A 15,162-nucleotide genomic window follows, 5' to 3' on the forward strand; every position below is an offset into this window, starting at 1 on the left:
AGCCCACATAACGACGAAATCTATGAGCGATACTACGACCGTCTGGTTGTGGATAAAATCCGGCTCAACAGGTTGCGGTGGGCGGGTCACTTAATCCGTATGGATGAGGATGAACCAGCCCGAAAATTCTATAAGGGCAAAGTGTATGTGTTCATATAGATAGGAAGATCACGATGACCAATAAGAGTCAGAATGCTGGTTTTGCAGACGGTTTAGCCATTGATTCAGTGAGATAAATAGTTAATGGCATCTGCGTAATCGTAAATTGTCATATGTTATGGAAGTGTGTATGATACCTCGATCTCACAAAAAGTAGGTTGCAACGTTCCTTCCCTTTACAGTGGGAAACCCTGCATGTTTTCGGATTGAATAAAATATCAGAATAAAGTAAAAACATTGTATTTTAAAAATAATGGATGCATCCCATGCTAGAGAAGACTAAACATCGTGTTCACAATATAATTCTAACTTACGAACTATTTTTAATGACTTCTCGTAGAATTATATCTATTGCTTCGATTCTGTCGATAGTGTTAATTGCACAACCGTCATCTACCACTTCTTTCAGTAGAATTTTCACATTTTCTCTAAGCTGCACTGCTACATCATTTGCTCGCGAGGATGGCTTGCACTCCAGACGTTCCAAAACATTTGCAAGTACCTATCGGAATGTACAAAGCAAATCAATATTATCTTTTTTTAAAATCTATTTGAATTTCAAATGTTGGTACCTTCTCAACAGGAGCATCTGGGAATCCAAATTGTTCTAGCAACTCAGCGTCAAGAACTATTTTCAAGAAAGAAATAATACTTTCTTTGAGTGTAGCCTCCTCCATGGGAAAATAATTGTCTTCGTGAAGGTCTTCTTTCTTGATATTTTGCACTATTTGTTCAAAATCAATTTGATTGCTCTCGACATCTTTTGGTTCCTCGATTTGTTGATAGCTGCTTCCGGTACATTTTCCGTTTAAAATGCGTACTTCATTTGATGGAGTATTGCCTCCTTTTGGAGAATTATGAAGAATTATGAAAATAATTGTGATTTTTTTACTTTGAATTACTCTTACTTGCCATAGTCGTTGATTCATTTTTCAATACAAATGAGTCTGAGAAGCTTTGAACATTATATTTCGCATCACTTGATGTTTCAACAATTTCTTCTTTAATTTCAAACTTTGAATTGTTATTTTCCGAATTTATTAAGGTGACATCCACTCCTAGACTGTAATATTAAAAAGTTAATGAGGAGGAACAGTTGATGCACATAAAATATGTGCTTGTAATATGGAACCTGTTGCTTACCTGGACGAACTTTCGTTATATTTCCTATGTGTATTTATATGACGTCTATAGAATCCAAATGATGATAAATATCTCCCGCACTGTAATAGAACAAAATTGAATTATTGTCTGAATTGCTAACGCTGCCATGATATTTGCTTGTACTGATTCTAAACACAAGTAAAATAGGGTTTGATGCCACTAAGTACTATTCTCAGCAAAACAAAAAGAAACTTAAGGGGGCGCCCAGTTAAATCTTATTTAATCTCTCCCAGTGACACTTACAATCGTTAATTAAAAGGTACAAAATAAGTTTGGGAAAATGGGAAGGCTTTCGCCAGAAGCAAGGGAAACATCCTGCAAAGAAACGAGCATGAGCATCACGGGGAAGTATGGCAGTTCAATATTAAACAAGTCGGGAAACCGGAAGCTTGACGCTTCAGGTATAAAAGGTTTTGTGTTTCCCTATGTCAGGAGCATAACGTAGTTCTCCATTGGCTGATAGCATTGACCCGAAATATTTAAATCGCTCAATTCTGGGCAGGTTACTGCCATTGCCAGAACTGAGCGATTTAAATATCTCGAAGGGCAGGTTACTGCCATTGCCAGAACTCAGCCATTGAAATATCTCGAGTCAATGCTATCAGCCAATGGAGAACTGCGTAATGAAATTGTTTCACGCATTAACGCCACCTGGATGAAGTGGCATTCCCCAACTGGTGTTCTTTTTGATCGACATATCAGCACACGTCCCAAATCTAAAATTTACCGCAATGTCGTTCGTCTGCCGTTCTCTATAGTTCTGAACGTTGGCCGATTATAAAGGACAATGAACGGCGTCTTGCGGTAATGGGGACGAAGATGTTGCATTGCACTGGTGGCGTGACACATTTTGATCACGTCTGAAATGAGAATATCCGCGATCGATATGGGTTTGCACCGATCGTGGAAAAACTGCAAGAGACGCGTTTTCGATGGTGTGGTCACGTAATTCACGCTAACGAGAATTCAATAACCAGTATTGGTCAGAACATCAAAGTCAATTGTAAGCAACCAAAAAGCCGGCCAAAACAATGGTGACTTGATACACTGGATGGGGATTTAAAGGTCTCGCGATTATATCCTGATCAGGCATTTGATAACATAAAATGACGAAACCGACCACGACGAGCCGACTCCGTTTGTGAACTGAAGGTTGAAGAAAAAGATGTGAGGAGCAACGAGTGCGCGACAGCTCCGTGTCACATAGCTAAAAATTCCATTGCTCTCTCCTTTTTAGAAAGCGATTTAAATTAATCATTTGATGGAAACCCCTGTATTGATAATAGTCAACCTCATGCGTTTCACACTCTGAGTTCAATTTTATTAGCAAATGCCAAGAATGTAACCTACATCAAATATAAAAAAAAGCTGGGGAGAAATAGATTCTTCATGAATGGAATTTTAATATTTCACTCGAATGTCAATTATTCTCGTTAATTATGACGTCAGAATCTTATTTGTATGGCTTAGGATGCTGTTAATTCGCACGAAATTGATAAGTTTGAACTGCTATAACTTTGGCACTAATAGTTGGATTTTCATGAAACTTGGCATGTGTATGCACGAGTCTATCCTCTATGTCGGTACAAATGTTGAATGTCAATTATTCCCGTTAATTATGACGTCAGCATCTTATTTGGAAGCAGTTAATTCGCGCGAAATTGCTAAGTTTGAACTGCTATAACTTTGGCGTTAATGGTCAGTTTTCGAAAAAAATTTAGCACGTATATACGAAATATTGTCCTTTAGGCGGAAGTCCTAGGATGAATTTAAAGGGGTTTTTCAGCAAAATTTCTAAAAGTTGGTAATATAGTATTAGTAAGTTTATTTGAGCAGATATCGGAATGATACATATTTTGAGGCCTACATTCCATCTGATTTTTGTCGGATTTTTAGGCTGGGCAGATTCCGAAAATGAGTCCTGTCTTATTTTAAGTGCGTACATTTTGACTCCTTACTCACGTACTGTGCAATTCAAGCCAAAACTGATGAGCTTCGGAAAGTACAAATCGAGACCTTTCATTTGATACCCTACACAACTATATCCGGTGAAAAAAATGTTTGAATCCCGCCTTTAAACTCCACCTAAATTTATACCACTCGCTGTATGCGTGGGATTTCATGGTTCCCATCTGTCCACCGAATTTCGCTCGGATCGGTTTAGCCGTTTTGGAGAAAAGTATGTGTGACAAACAGACAGACGTTGAATCGATTTTAATAAGGTTTTGTTTTACACAAAACTTTAAAAATGTGGAAAGCCAGCAACAACGAATTCTGCACTTTCCACACCAGTTCGTCCACAAGCAATATGGAGGAATATACAAGACATAAATCGTTGTATGCATTTTACAAGAAACAATAGAGGGATCTTAAGTATTCCGATATTGCGATGTGGTACGTAGAAGCCACAGCAACAGTTATAGACTTCTCTACTTTGCTGGACCACACACTCTCGCCTCTAAAAATCTCTGCAATATCCTTAAGGTCCTGCATTATAAAAATATAAAAAAAACTGATTTTTTTGCATTTGTCACTTCATAACACCTTAAAAAATTGAAGTAATAAAAACTTGTTGTTTCTTTTTCGTTGGTGTGGGTAGTTGCACTTGTTTGCACTGATGAAGGGAACAAGTGGTTCCCGAAATATCGGGTTTTGCAAGAATAAATACCCACACCAACGAAAAAGAAACAACAAGTTTTTATTACTTTAATTAATTAATCGTTGGAAACACCGCATAATTTCACTCTGCAAATTACCTCTGAATTGGTTTGGAAAAATTCGAACGTGAAATTAATGTAAAACGATTTAAACGTGGGCGCTTTTTCGACTAAACTACTCTCGCAAAAATTTTGACATACCAAAAAGAACTAAAAAAATGGTTAATGCTTCAAACTTTTAATTTGAAGTTGCGGCATTTTTTCTTTTCAATTTTTCGTTAACGGTAGTGAATTGTCACATGAGGGACCTTAAAACCAACTTTGGATTTTCTGTTTCAGACTTGAGCTAAGGTAGGGTGAAAGGCGCGTAGGTCATGACTCAACCCCGCCTAAAGTAGATTGAAATTTTGTAACGACAATAAACGAGCTGGTGATGATTAATAGACCATTCTTGGTAGCCGGAGACGACTAAGAGGGCAGAGTTATTACAAAACTGAGGTAACCACGGAGCATTGCAACATTGGGGCTCTGTTGTAGAGCTGACTGGTTCCCCATTACTCGTGGGAATAAAATTGGGGACATCTGTTTAAATCCTTTCAATGGGACCCCAGGGGCACGAAGGCACTACCTAACACGATTAAGAGACGCTCAACAACTCCAGAGCGGCTCTTCGCCCTTGGAGGTTTTGGCGGTTATGCCGTCAATCACTAGGGATGGAAGAGTTAGGCGTCGTATTGTTTGGGCCAACTCAACAAATTTATCGTCCGCCCCTATTACCGTGTCACGGATTTGGAACGGAATCCATCCCGTTTTCCGAAACTAAGTCATGTTCCGGAGCAGAACCTATAAGGCATTCCATAAACACAGTAATCAAGAGAAGCTTAATGAAGCTTAGTGATTGGGGATGTCGACCCAATTTATAATGAGGCTTTGATCGCATTCCAGGTCGCATTCACAGAATACGCTGAGATTCTCCTAGAAGCTAAGCCAAAGATACCAAAACTAAAGTTTACTTCGGCAATTGCGAACATCATTGCTGACGTTGACAGAATTTTGGCTGATCGTTCGGCTAACTAGATTACTGCTACAGAGGTTTACAGCCTGATCTACGTTGCAGCTTCCACGGTTATTCGTCCCGCGCCTAGGGTGAATTTATCGCTGTGGGTATTTCGACTCAACAAAAAGGTCGAGAAGTTGAGAAAGGACCACCATGCACCATGCCTGACATAACTGAAGCTGACGTAGAAGCAGCTCTTGAAAATGCCGGTAATTGGAAGGTGCCGGGAGTTGACAAGATTCACAACTTCTGGCTGAAGCGGCGCAAGAGCACTCACAGGGTAAATCATTTTAATCAGGTGATTGCCGATCCTAAATTAGTTCCACAACTTTTCACCAAGGGGATAACTTTCCTCATCCCCAAGGAACAGGATGCCTCTTACCCTTCAAAATGTCGACCAATTACTTGTCTTCCTACCATCTACAAGGTCTTCACTTCAGTTCTATGCGCGAACATCTCAAAACATTCGTGGTTATTATAAGTGTTATGCTTGTACAAAATCAACCCGAATGTGGTTCTTCTCTTAAGAAGAGTGATGAGGAATTGGAGCACGAAGCTATCGGTATCTTCATAAACATCAGCAGAGATGCCAAACAGGCGTGGCATTTTCCAAGGCGACTCTCTGAGCCCACTGTGGTTTTGTTTGGCTTTGAATCCACTATCCCATCTTTTGCATGAAAGCAAATACCGCTTCCAAGTTAAACATGGCATATTGTTGAAATCTACATTAAGTCATTTAATGTATATTGACAATATCAAATTATATGCCAAAGATGAAAACCAATTTCGTTCCTTGCTGGACATTCCTATCTAGTTCCGCAGGGATATCGGCATGCAGTTGGAATTGGAAAAATGTCGCATAAAAAAAATTGTTCAGGGAAAACACAGCGACAACGAAGGATACATCCAAAGAAAACATCCAAATTGAGGGTATGGATTCGGACGACGTCTACAAATACCTCGGCATATTGCAAGCAACAACTGCTGGGGCAATAATGATATCTTAATTGCTGGGGGAATTTGAACGGCGTCTGGATCTTGTCCTGAAAACTGAGCTGTTCGGGAAATATAAAACGATGGAACACCTTCGCTATTCCCGTCCTATATACTTTCGGTGTGATACAGTGGAGTAAAGCGGATTTAGAATCTGTCAATAGACGGGTAAGGGTAGTTCTTGCAAACAACAACATGCACAATAGAGTTGCCGAAAAATTGAGGACAGGGGGGTAGTTGATTTAAAAACATTGCACTACAATCAAGTGCATTCCCTTCGTGATTTTTTCTTCGAGAAACAACCCTCTAGCCAAATACATAATATATGCATATATAAGTGCTACTAATTGGACAAATGCACACTCAAATCTCTTTATAAAAGAAATAATCAGAACCTTTCATACCTGAAGCGTCTACTTGTTCTATCTTATCGTGCTGTTTGTAATAATTATCGTCATTACTTACCAAATTACATTTGTATTTTCCCCTTTCAACTTTTTGGCATGAATGACTGTTAAATTCCTCCAAGGAAGTCATCACTGAATTGCACATCTTACAGCTGTACGATGTAACAGGTTGTATATTCTCTCGCTTATGATTGTTGATATGAATGCTGCAAAGTGAATTAAATGTTTTTAATGATTATAACTTTCATATAAAGTACCAAAAATTACTCAAAAGCGGTCTTGTCCAGAAAACTTTTATGACAAAGATTACAATTATACTCTGGGCCAGTACGATCCAAACGATCTAAATCATCGTTGTGAGTTTGTCGATGTAGCTTCAAAATATAATTATTAGAACATTGAGCATTGCACAGCTCACACTTGAAATTGACCGAATTCGAATGAAGTAGCATCTGATGTCGTGCATGTCCCTTTTCAGTACTGAAAGACTTACTGCATTTTGCACATTGCAGCCAGCCGACCTATTAATAGCAGAAAATACAAATTCTCTAAGTGGGATTTTTTACTTAAAAAAATCTCTTACATGGCAATTTTTCAGAGGTTCCTCACAGCAAAAGCACATCCTTCGATCCACTAGACATGGTGTCGTTTGAGAGCACCTTATCACATGCTTCTCATATGCCTATTTAATAAAAAATGTTTACTGTTAGGGAAGATGGTTTTAGGTAACAGGTCAAATTTATTACCATTCGACTTTTGTAGGCTTTCTTGCAACTCTGGCAAACGTGCAAAATTTCACGGGTTGCAACTTTTCTGCCCTCACATGATTTTAAATGACTATTCAGGAGCTAGAAGAGTGGGAGTCAGGATATATGTTGAATCTCATGATAGTTACTACTCACCGCGATGTATTTATACTGCTTGCCGCATTTGTAACACGAACTTCCGGCGGTAGGAGTGTCAATTGCCTTTGGTGTGTTTCGGCTGATACTATTGTAGAATTCATTTTGGAAACCCGTTGAATTATATTCGCTCTCTTGGATAATTTCAATATCGTCATTGTCGGAATCGAATTTGAGACTGAATACTGTTGGAGACGTCATCGTAGTATCTCTACTGATATTGAAAAGATTTAGTTAGAAATTTATAGAATTAGGACGGTATGTTCAACAACATTGTCAACATAGTATCAACTTCTCCGTAGGAATCCTATCCTATTGTGGGGGAGCATTCAACTTATAATACTTGATTTTGAGATTTTAAAGAATTATTAATTAAGCTTGGCTATTTTAAATTTCTTGCTCAGCGCCTACTACTATCTAATAGAAGTTATGATAGAAGACGACTGCATACATCTATAGAACCATCCTCGGCCGGAGATCCCATTTTTTTTTAAGGTTTTGTGTGAAACAAAACCTTATTAGAATCGATTCGATGTCTGTCTGTCTGTCACACCCGATTTATTCGGAAACGGCTGAACCGATTGTCACGAAAATTGGTAGGAGTATGTAATCTGCCGTTCCCTTTACATGCAGCAACTGACGCCATTTTGTGTTAAGTTTAAGGGGAGCTCCCCATACATGTGAAAGGAGGGTGCAAAATTTTTTTTCATAAAATGTGGCCATGTGGGGTATCAAATGAAAGGTCTCAATTAGTACTTTTCGAAACTGGTTCAATATTTGATATTGGGTGAAACATAGGGGAGTGAGGGCTGAAAATATGACCCCCAAAAAGTGTAACAGGTCTCGTTCTCAGAACCTATCCAACCGAAAAATCTGAAAAAAATCACAGTGGTGCATCTCTACGAAATCTAGGCCTCAAAATATATCCGGTTCCGATCTCTGCACAAGTAAAGTTAATAATAGTATATTTCCACATTTTAGAAACTTACCCGGCACCCCCCCTTATGTTCATCCCAGAAGTACAAAATTTGGCATGTATATAGTGAAGAACATAATGCATAGTTTGGTCAAGTTTGAAGAAAATCCAACTATTATTGACAAAGTTATAGGGGGTGAAACTTTACCATTTTTTGTAAATTTCGCGCACTCTTCATGCATGACTGCATGACGTCATCATCCATATCAATTCGTCAATACCACAACCAAATGAGTTCTTATGAATGGGGTCCCAAAGAATTATTTTGTTTTAGTTTTTTAGTCATTGTATATGAATATCAACTGTGTATGTAGGTATATAGTATATGCGTGCTAATGAACTTTGTGGGTAGTGCCTATTCAGATAGATATAAGAAGTAAATCGGAAATATGGGTACGATCAATTTATATACGTGCATATATGTGTACGGTATTCGGAAATAGGCAGTTTGTTTGTTTAGGGTGAGCGTAATATCTATGGCTGTAATATGTACGTATGTCTCGTAGTTTGGAAAAATATGAAGCAATATGTTGGGTTTGTAGCTATATACGGATAGAAAAATGTGCGTTGAAATTTCTTACATAAGATGAACACAAAACCTTTATACCCGAAGCGCGAGCTTCCGGTATTCCGACTTGTATGAATATAGGTGCAGGTGTAGAAGACAATATAAGCTCTCTTAACCCTCAGCTCTATTTTTAATCTACAATCCACGACCATGTCTACTTTACATTGGAAAAAGAGCCAATTTTTGTCCAGTTAACTATGGGAGGTGGAATTCGGGTAGCATTATTATGTTGGGAAATAGTATTACCTCTGTTTTGCTTGGATTTATGTCGAATATGGATCTTGCAGTCGACAGGCACAGCTTTCGCGACGGTTCGTCCATAATCTCGCTTATAACGGAGGGAAATATACCTGATATAAATGTCACCAAGTCGTCGGCATATGGCGCTACCATCACTCTGATTTCCAATATCCGTAGAATTTCATCCATCGCTATCAACCAGAGCACCAGAGAAATGGCTCCACCCGGGGCATCCCTCTACACACCGCTCTGATCAAGTGGCCACCTCCCAGGTCAGATTGTATTATCTTGGTTCTAGTTTTAGACATTTGAATCGTTAATATTCCGGTTTCTCGACTTTTTGAACAATTGGCAGACGGGTAAGGTGTAGTTTCGACTAATTTTCAGATATTTCAGGTGATTGCGAAGCGTTCGTCACAAACAACACTTTTCCTCAATCAATTCTCTGAAAGATCTCTGGTTCTGGTTGTTATTGACTTGACAATTCATCCTGGGGTCATTTATAAGGTTTTGTGTAAAACAAAACATTGATCTATCTGTCGGTTACACCCAAATTAGGAAACGGCTCAGTCTATTGTCACCTGCGAATCCCGTTCCATGCAATATATGATATGATTTTGCATTAATTAGATAATTAAAAATTTAAAAAATGTGATCTTTTCAATCTTTTTATGAAATCTATAATATAAAATTTTTAATTAACAAATTTTATAATTGTTATATCTGTTTCTTGCGGGAAAAGTGGACTCTTCTAAAAAATTTGGTTTGCTGTTGAGAAGCATATCCCCATTTGCAGTAACCTGCATCTATATGATTCCTTCTGTCGTCCAAACCATGTTTATAATTTTACCATATCAAACATTAAAATAGCGGGGCTGTAGAACAGAATCTTCAAAAATCGGGTCTATTTTTCATTGAAAATCGAGTATAAAAATAAGAAATGATTAACGGAACCAGAAATACTGCTGTGTAGAATAATGCGTAAAAATTTCAGCCAATTCGAATCAATAGAACTTGAAGTTGAAAAGTGTGGTAGCGCGTGATCTTTTTTTTTCTCACACTCGGTAAATATTTAGAATTTCGGTCTAAAATTTCTGCAGTATATTCCCAACATATTCTACTCTCAAAATATGTATGTACAAAAGAACAAATCGATTTTTGGAAACCGTCACGTAGGATTTGATGCTCCGTTTGACGCTTCAAGATTTGACAGTCCCTGACTTTACCTAAGATTTTATTCACTTTCAATTTATAAAAAAATTAGAAGGATATCTGCCATACAAGGATAGCTATAAGGTTATTTTCTTATATTTTCCGGTTTGGTGTATGTGGTCTTACACATTTTGTATGGGAATATATGAACTATGATATATAGTGGAACCCCGATAATACATACACCGATCGTTCGTATTTCCGGCTATTTGGTACAAATTTGCCAGTTCCCGCAGTTAATAATAATAATAATCGTTGGCGCAACAATCCATGTTGGATCAGGGCCTTGAAGTGTGTTAGAGCACTTCATTCAAGACCGCAACGGTACACTAGGAGGCAATGTGGTCAGCATTGCGCTCGCCCGAGATTATTACCCTGATTTGACTTAGGTACTCATTCACAGCTGAGATTCCACTGCCACCAGTGAGATTTGAACCGCGACCTTCCGTATGACAGCCTTGCGCTCTAACCACTCAGCTATCCGGACACCGCAGTTAATTTTCTTTATTTTGCACTCCCGATATTCCGTACTAAATTGTCAATTCCTTGACAAACCCTTCTATTGGTGGTTTCGTGATAGAAAACAGAAAGTTTATTAAGAGTTACTCATTCTTAGACGCGTTTGATAGTATACTTTTGACCGCTAAAGATTCGCGTAATAATAGGCAGAAGTTAGAAGTTTTATGGCGGACAAAAGTCCTGCATACTTATATTTCGAGCGACTATGTCGCATAAGACCAATTCTTCAATTAAACAAAATGTCTTATTCAAAAATATGTTAGGAGCTACTATAATCTAAAGATTACTATACATATAGTTGTCATAAGCAAATATGTGAAATAGGCGTAAGTTTCCATGAAATCACAAAAACAAAGTCATGTCAATGCTGGCCACCACATCATAAAAGGTATAGAAATACCCACTAAGTTGGGCATAAAGCGGAATGACCTACGGCGGAAGCTGGCAGTTCGAAAACAACGCGACCTGATTCGCGATTCATAGAAGAGTCCATTCAAAGGCGCTTTGGATGAAGATGTCACGACATCAACGGGCGGACAGTTTCAATTTAGAGTGTAGCCCAACCAGAACAAAACTGTTCACCTCAGAAAATGGAAGACAGTCACTACAATTCACTTTGAACTCAAATATCTCGAAAGCGAGATGATATTTTTAAATAATAAGTTGATAATAGATATTTCAAAAAAAGATCACTAAAGTAGGCTACTTTGACATACGAGACAAGATTTAAATTCGTTAGAACCCTTGTGGGCGTCGAAAAGGAGCTATGCAAAATAGAGGTAATGAGTTAAGAGATCTTAAAGAACCGCATAAAGGATATTTGTAGGTTTATTCTTGCAGAAGTTACCGAAAAACTTGCAGGGCCATCGAAAAAAGGTCATGCCACAATTTTAAAAGCAAATAATCACCAGACAAAATATTAATTTACTCAATTGTTGGCATACATTTATTCTTTTTATATTTAATTTGAAGTGTCCAAAATAAAACTGACAAAACAACAATAACGGCAGAAAACACACATAAAAATTTATTATTTTTCTCCAATAATTTATTCAAAAATATAATCTGACTTTCGACATATTTATTTTCAAAATATATTGCAGCCTCTGTCTAACTTTTGTTTGGTTTAGCGTAGCATGGTGGCAAGAATTGGGCTTGAAAGCGACCAGGTTGAGTAGATTGGTATTCATAGACTAAAATATAATAAGAACATATATTTGAATGTGTCGTGGTGGGAAGTTGCGAACACAATTTGTACCGGTGTGATTCAATACCTTTCCAATTCGATAAATCGTTGTTTTAAGTCGTAATTGAATACATAACATTGAAATTGTAATGGAAGTTCAGATTTCATTCGTTTTTAATTAAAATCCGTTCATTTTTCTTGTTGTGCCAATACTTTTGTGGCATTTGCTTTTGTTCATTTTCCTTGGTTTCTTTGTATGATCTGTATTACGTGAGATCTTCACTAGACAATGAAAGCTATAGAATTTCTATAAACTTTTCACCGTTGTTGTTACGGTTAAAAAGGCCCAGGCTCTCTCTCTATCACATGTTCGAACAAAGTATTGTCGGAGTCTACTTTGTCATAGAACGTAACGATCACAATGTGACTTTTACTGTCAATGGTGATTATCTTGCAGTTAAGAATTTATTAGAAACCGGTTTCCGAGTCAAGCGTATGTACTTTACGGTAGCTGTTAACAGCAATCTAACACCCAGTTTGCGCCTGTGACCACTTGGCTTTCAAGAGTGCAAAAGCACAGTGCTGCAAGAGGGAGAAAAATACCAGACCAGAATATCCAGTTATCCAGCTTATACGGCTGGAATTTTCACTCTACTTGGAGGAAACGAGTATTCTGGGAGCTCTGGATACCATTGTCGAGGAGCGTGCGCACATTCCAGAAACCAATCATAAGCCATTTTCAATAGTAGGTAGTAATGTGTCCGTATGGCTCAAGTGGTTAGAGCGTTGGGCTGTCGTAGCGGAAGGTCGTGGTTCAAATCTCACTAGTGGGGGGATTTGTTATCGTGACTGGATGTCGGATACCAGTCGACTCAGCTGTAAGAGATTACCTGAGTACCTTCCGGGAAACGCTGCACTCACTTTGGCTTGTTGGCTGTGATACAGTAGGCGTATGCTATCAGCCTTAATTAGGGCCATCAGACGTGACTTCGGCAACGAAACCTTACCAAGGGGACACTGGCACCATGGGAAACGGGATAGCCTTCTGAATTTACATATTCCAGGAAAATTCCCGGTTCATGTACTTTTAGCCCGATTGTAGTGGTTGGCCCCCAGTGAGAGTTTCATGAGGGTTGTGGCCGCGTCCAAGCGGGCAAAGAGACCTTCGGGTCTCAAACATGAAGTTGCATTTCAATTCAGGTATCGTACTCCTTAGTTCGGTAAAGATGTAGCTACGTCTTGCATGCTGAGTCATGTACTCAGTGTAGACTGGTATCATTGCTACTTGCCACAGCGAGGCTCTGATTGTGATAAAAAAATCAATCCGTATTTTAAGAAGACAGTGGGGTTAAGTCAACTCGAAAAGTACTCACGTAAAACTACCAAGGACGTAACTGGGTATTTTTAAACCCTCTGCTAACATGGTTACTTTTTTTTGCTCCATACAAATACGATGAACCCTAGTGCACATATAAGGCAAGAACCCATTCTACTACTCAAATGAAAAATCTGAAGAAAGCCGTGTTGACGGTTCTATAAGAAATTCAGTCCTGAAAATACCCCCATTCTGACATCTACTCAAATGGTATGTATATTATATTCTCTAAGCTTACTGAAAATATCCCATAATTTAAATTTTGAAGAGCGCAATATTTGAAAGATTGGTAAAAACCATTAATAAAATAAGTCAAAACATCTGTCTATCCATTAATATAATATTCTTACAGAAAAAATCCACAAACCTTCCAGTGTGTAATGTAATGTAAAAATAATCACTAGGTAAACTACGCCACTAAAGTACAACGGTATTTGTTGTAAATTATCAATGAAAGGCACAATTGTAATATTAATTTAAAAAAGAATTTATGGAATGAGTGTATAACTTTTTGTTCAGTTCGAGCGAAAAATTTGCGACTTTGTAAGCACTGGTTGGGAAAGTATAGAATGTTTTTGTTTCGTTTTGTTAAGCTTTCTGAGAATGGTCGCATTTTAATTTAATCCTATTTCTCGCTTCTAACTTCTAAATAACACTTTAACTAACGATATATTTACTACATTTATCATCACTACCCACCATATTCATGTAAGAAATATAATCAGCTTTCTTGTCTTGACAATTATCGAACCAATCCAAAGATAAGAACAAATCAGATATCTCTAATCTTTACCTGATATTCTAGTGAGCAATACTTGATAGTGTACACCAGCTTCTGACACCGACTGTGAGCTTCGCCTTCGTGGCACTTCACTTTTCTGAATGGAATTTGGGAGCTTTGACAGCCTTCGGGATCTTTTCAACTTGTTGCGCGATCGTTCACCGAATCCACACTTCACTTCCGTTTAGTCCGTGATATTAGAAAAGCGATTCCTGCACGGAGTCCCGGTCGTTAAAAAACTTCCATATTTTTTTGGCAACTTTATAAAATGCCGTGATAGAGAAAGCACGCACGAATTATGCCTGCACATAGGCAACGCTTCCGCACTGATGACTGCAATGTCTGACTCGGCTGCAGCCGAGAGCGAACCGAGTTCACATACTGTTGTCTGCATGCGATCAGCTAATCTCTTCGCTCGTGGGCTGGTGTGGTCGTGAAGGAAACAGGTCGAGCTGAAGTGCGGCGTGTGGCGGTACGGAGAGATCTGTCTGGCCGGCTCTAGCTCGCATTTAGTGTGCGTTTTCTTCACGGTGCGTACGTTAATTCGAACCCGTTTTTATTCGCGGCAATCTTTAAAAAATTCTAATAACTGAAAAGCGAAATTCTATTTTAATAAGTTGGGGTGAGCTTTGCGCCATTTTCTCTCGTTGGGAAAGATTTCCATTACATGAGCTTTCTATGATTAATGAAAAAGCTTGGAAAAAGAGTGAAAAGATTTTATTGATTGTAAATGCGCGCATTAATTTCATTTATGAATAAATAGGGTTCTGGAGACAGCGACTACATATTGTCGTGACTGGAGGCTTATCACTTAACAATGGTAATTGGTTTGACGTCTCTATCCTGGACTCCCTGCCTTAGGCATATTCGTTTAGAGAAAAAATGCTGGAACGCTCATGTATTTTATATACAGTGAGCAAAATTGAAATTCGGACCCCAGCATACGAAATACATGTGTTCAGAAAC

At 38.4% G+C, this 15,162-nt stretch overlaps 1 protein-coding gene across 4 annotated transcripts; it reads right to left on the minus strand.

Annotated features, from left to right (window-relative positions):
* Positions 1–383: 383 nt before the first annotated feature.
* Positions 384–14,516, minus strand: LOC119657698 (protein suppressor of hairy wing-like). Of its 4 annotated transcripts, none has more exons than XM_038064735.1 (10): positions 14,209–14,516; positions 7,340–7,550; positions 7,184–7,285; positions 7,021–7,119; positions 6,705–6,958; positions 6,496–6,643; positions 1,303–1,382; positions 1,068–1,222; positions 732–1,003; positions 384–661 (listed from the first exon to the last, which is right to left on the minus strand). In XM_038064735.1, exons 2-10 carry the CDS (start codon positions 7,538–7,540, stop codon positions 470–472), a joined length of 1,503 nt encoding a protein of 500 aa, XP_037920663.1. In that variant the 5' UTR covers positions 7,541–7,550; positions 14,209–14,516; the 3' UTR covers positions 384–469. The 4 variants fall into 4 exon arrangements, with proteins under 4 accessions (XP_037920663.1, XP_037920661.1, XP_037920665.1 ...); XM_038064733.1 differs by having other exon boundaries at positions 7,340–7,553; XM_038064737.1 differs by having other exon boundaries at positions 14,115–14,516.
* Positions 14,517–15,162: the final 646 nt, after the last annotated feature.

Source organism: Hermetia illucens, chromosome 5, assembly GCF_905115235.1.
Source record: "Hermetia illucens chromosome 5, iHerIll2.2.curated.20191125, whole genome shotgun sequence".
Lineage (NCBI taxonomy): Eukaryota > Metazoa > Arthropoda > Insecta > Diptera > Stratiomyidae > Hermetia > Hermetia illucens.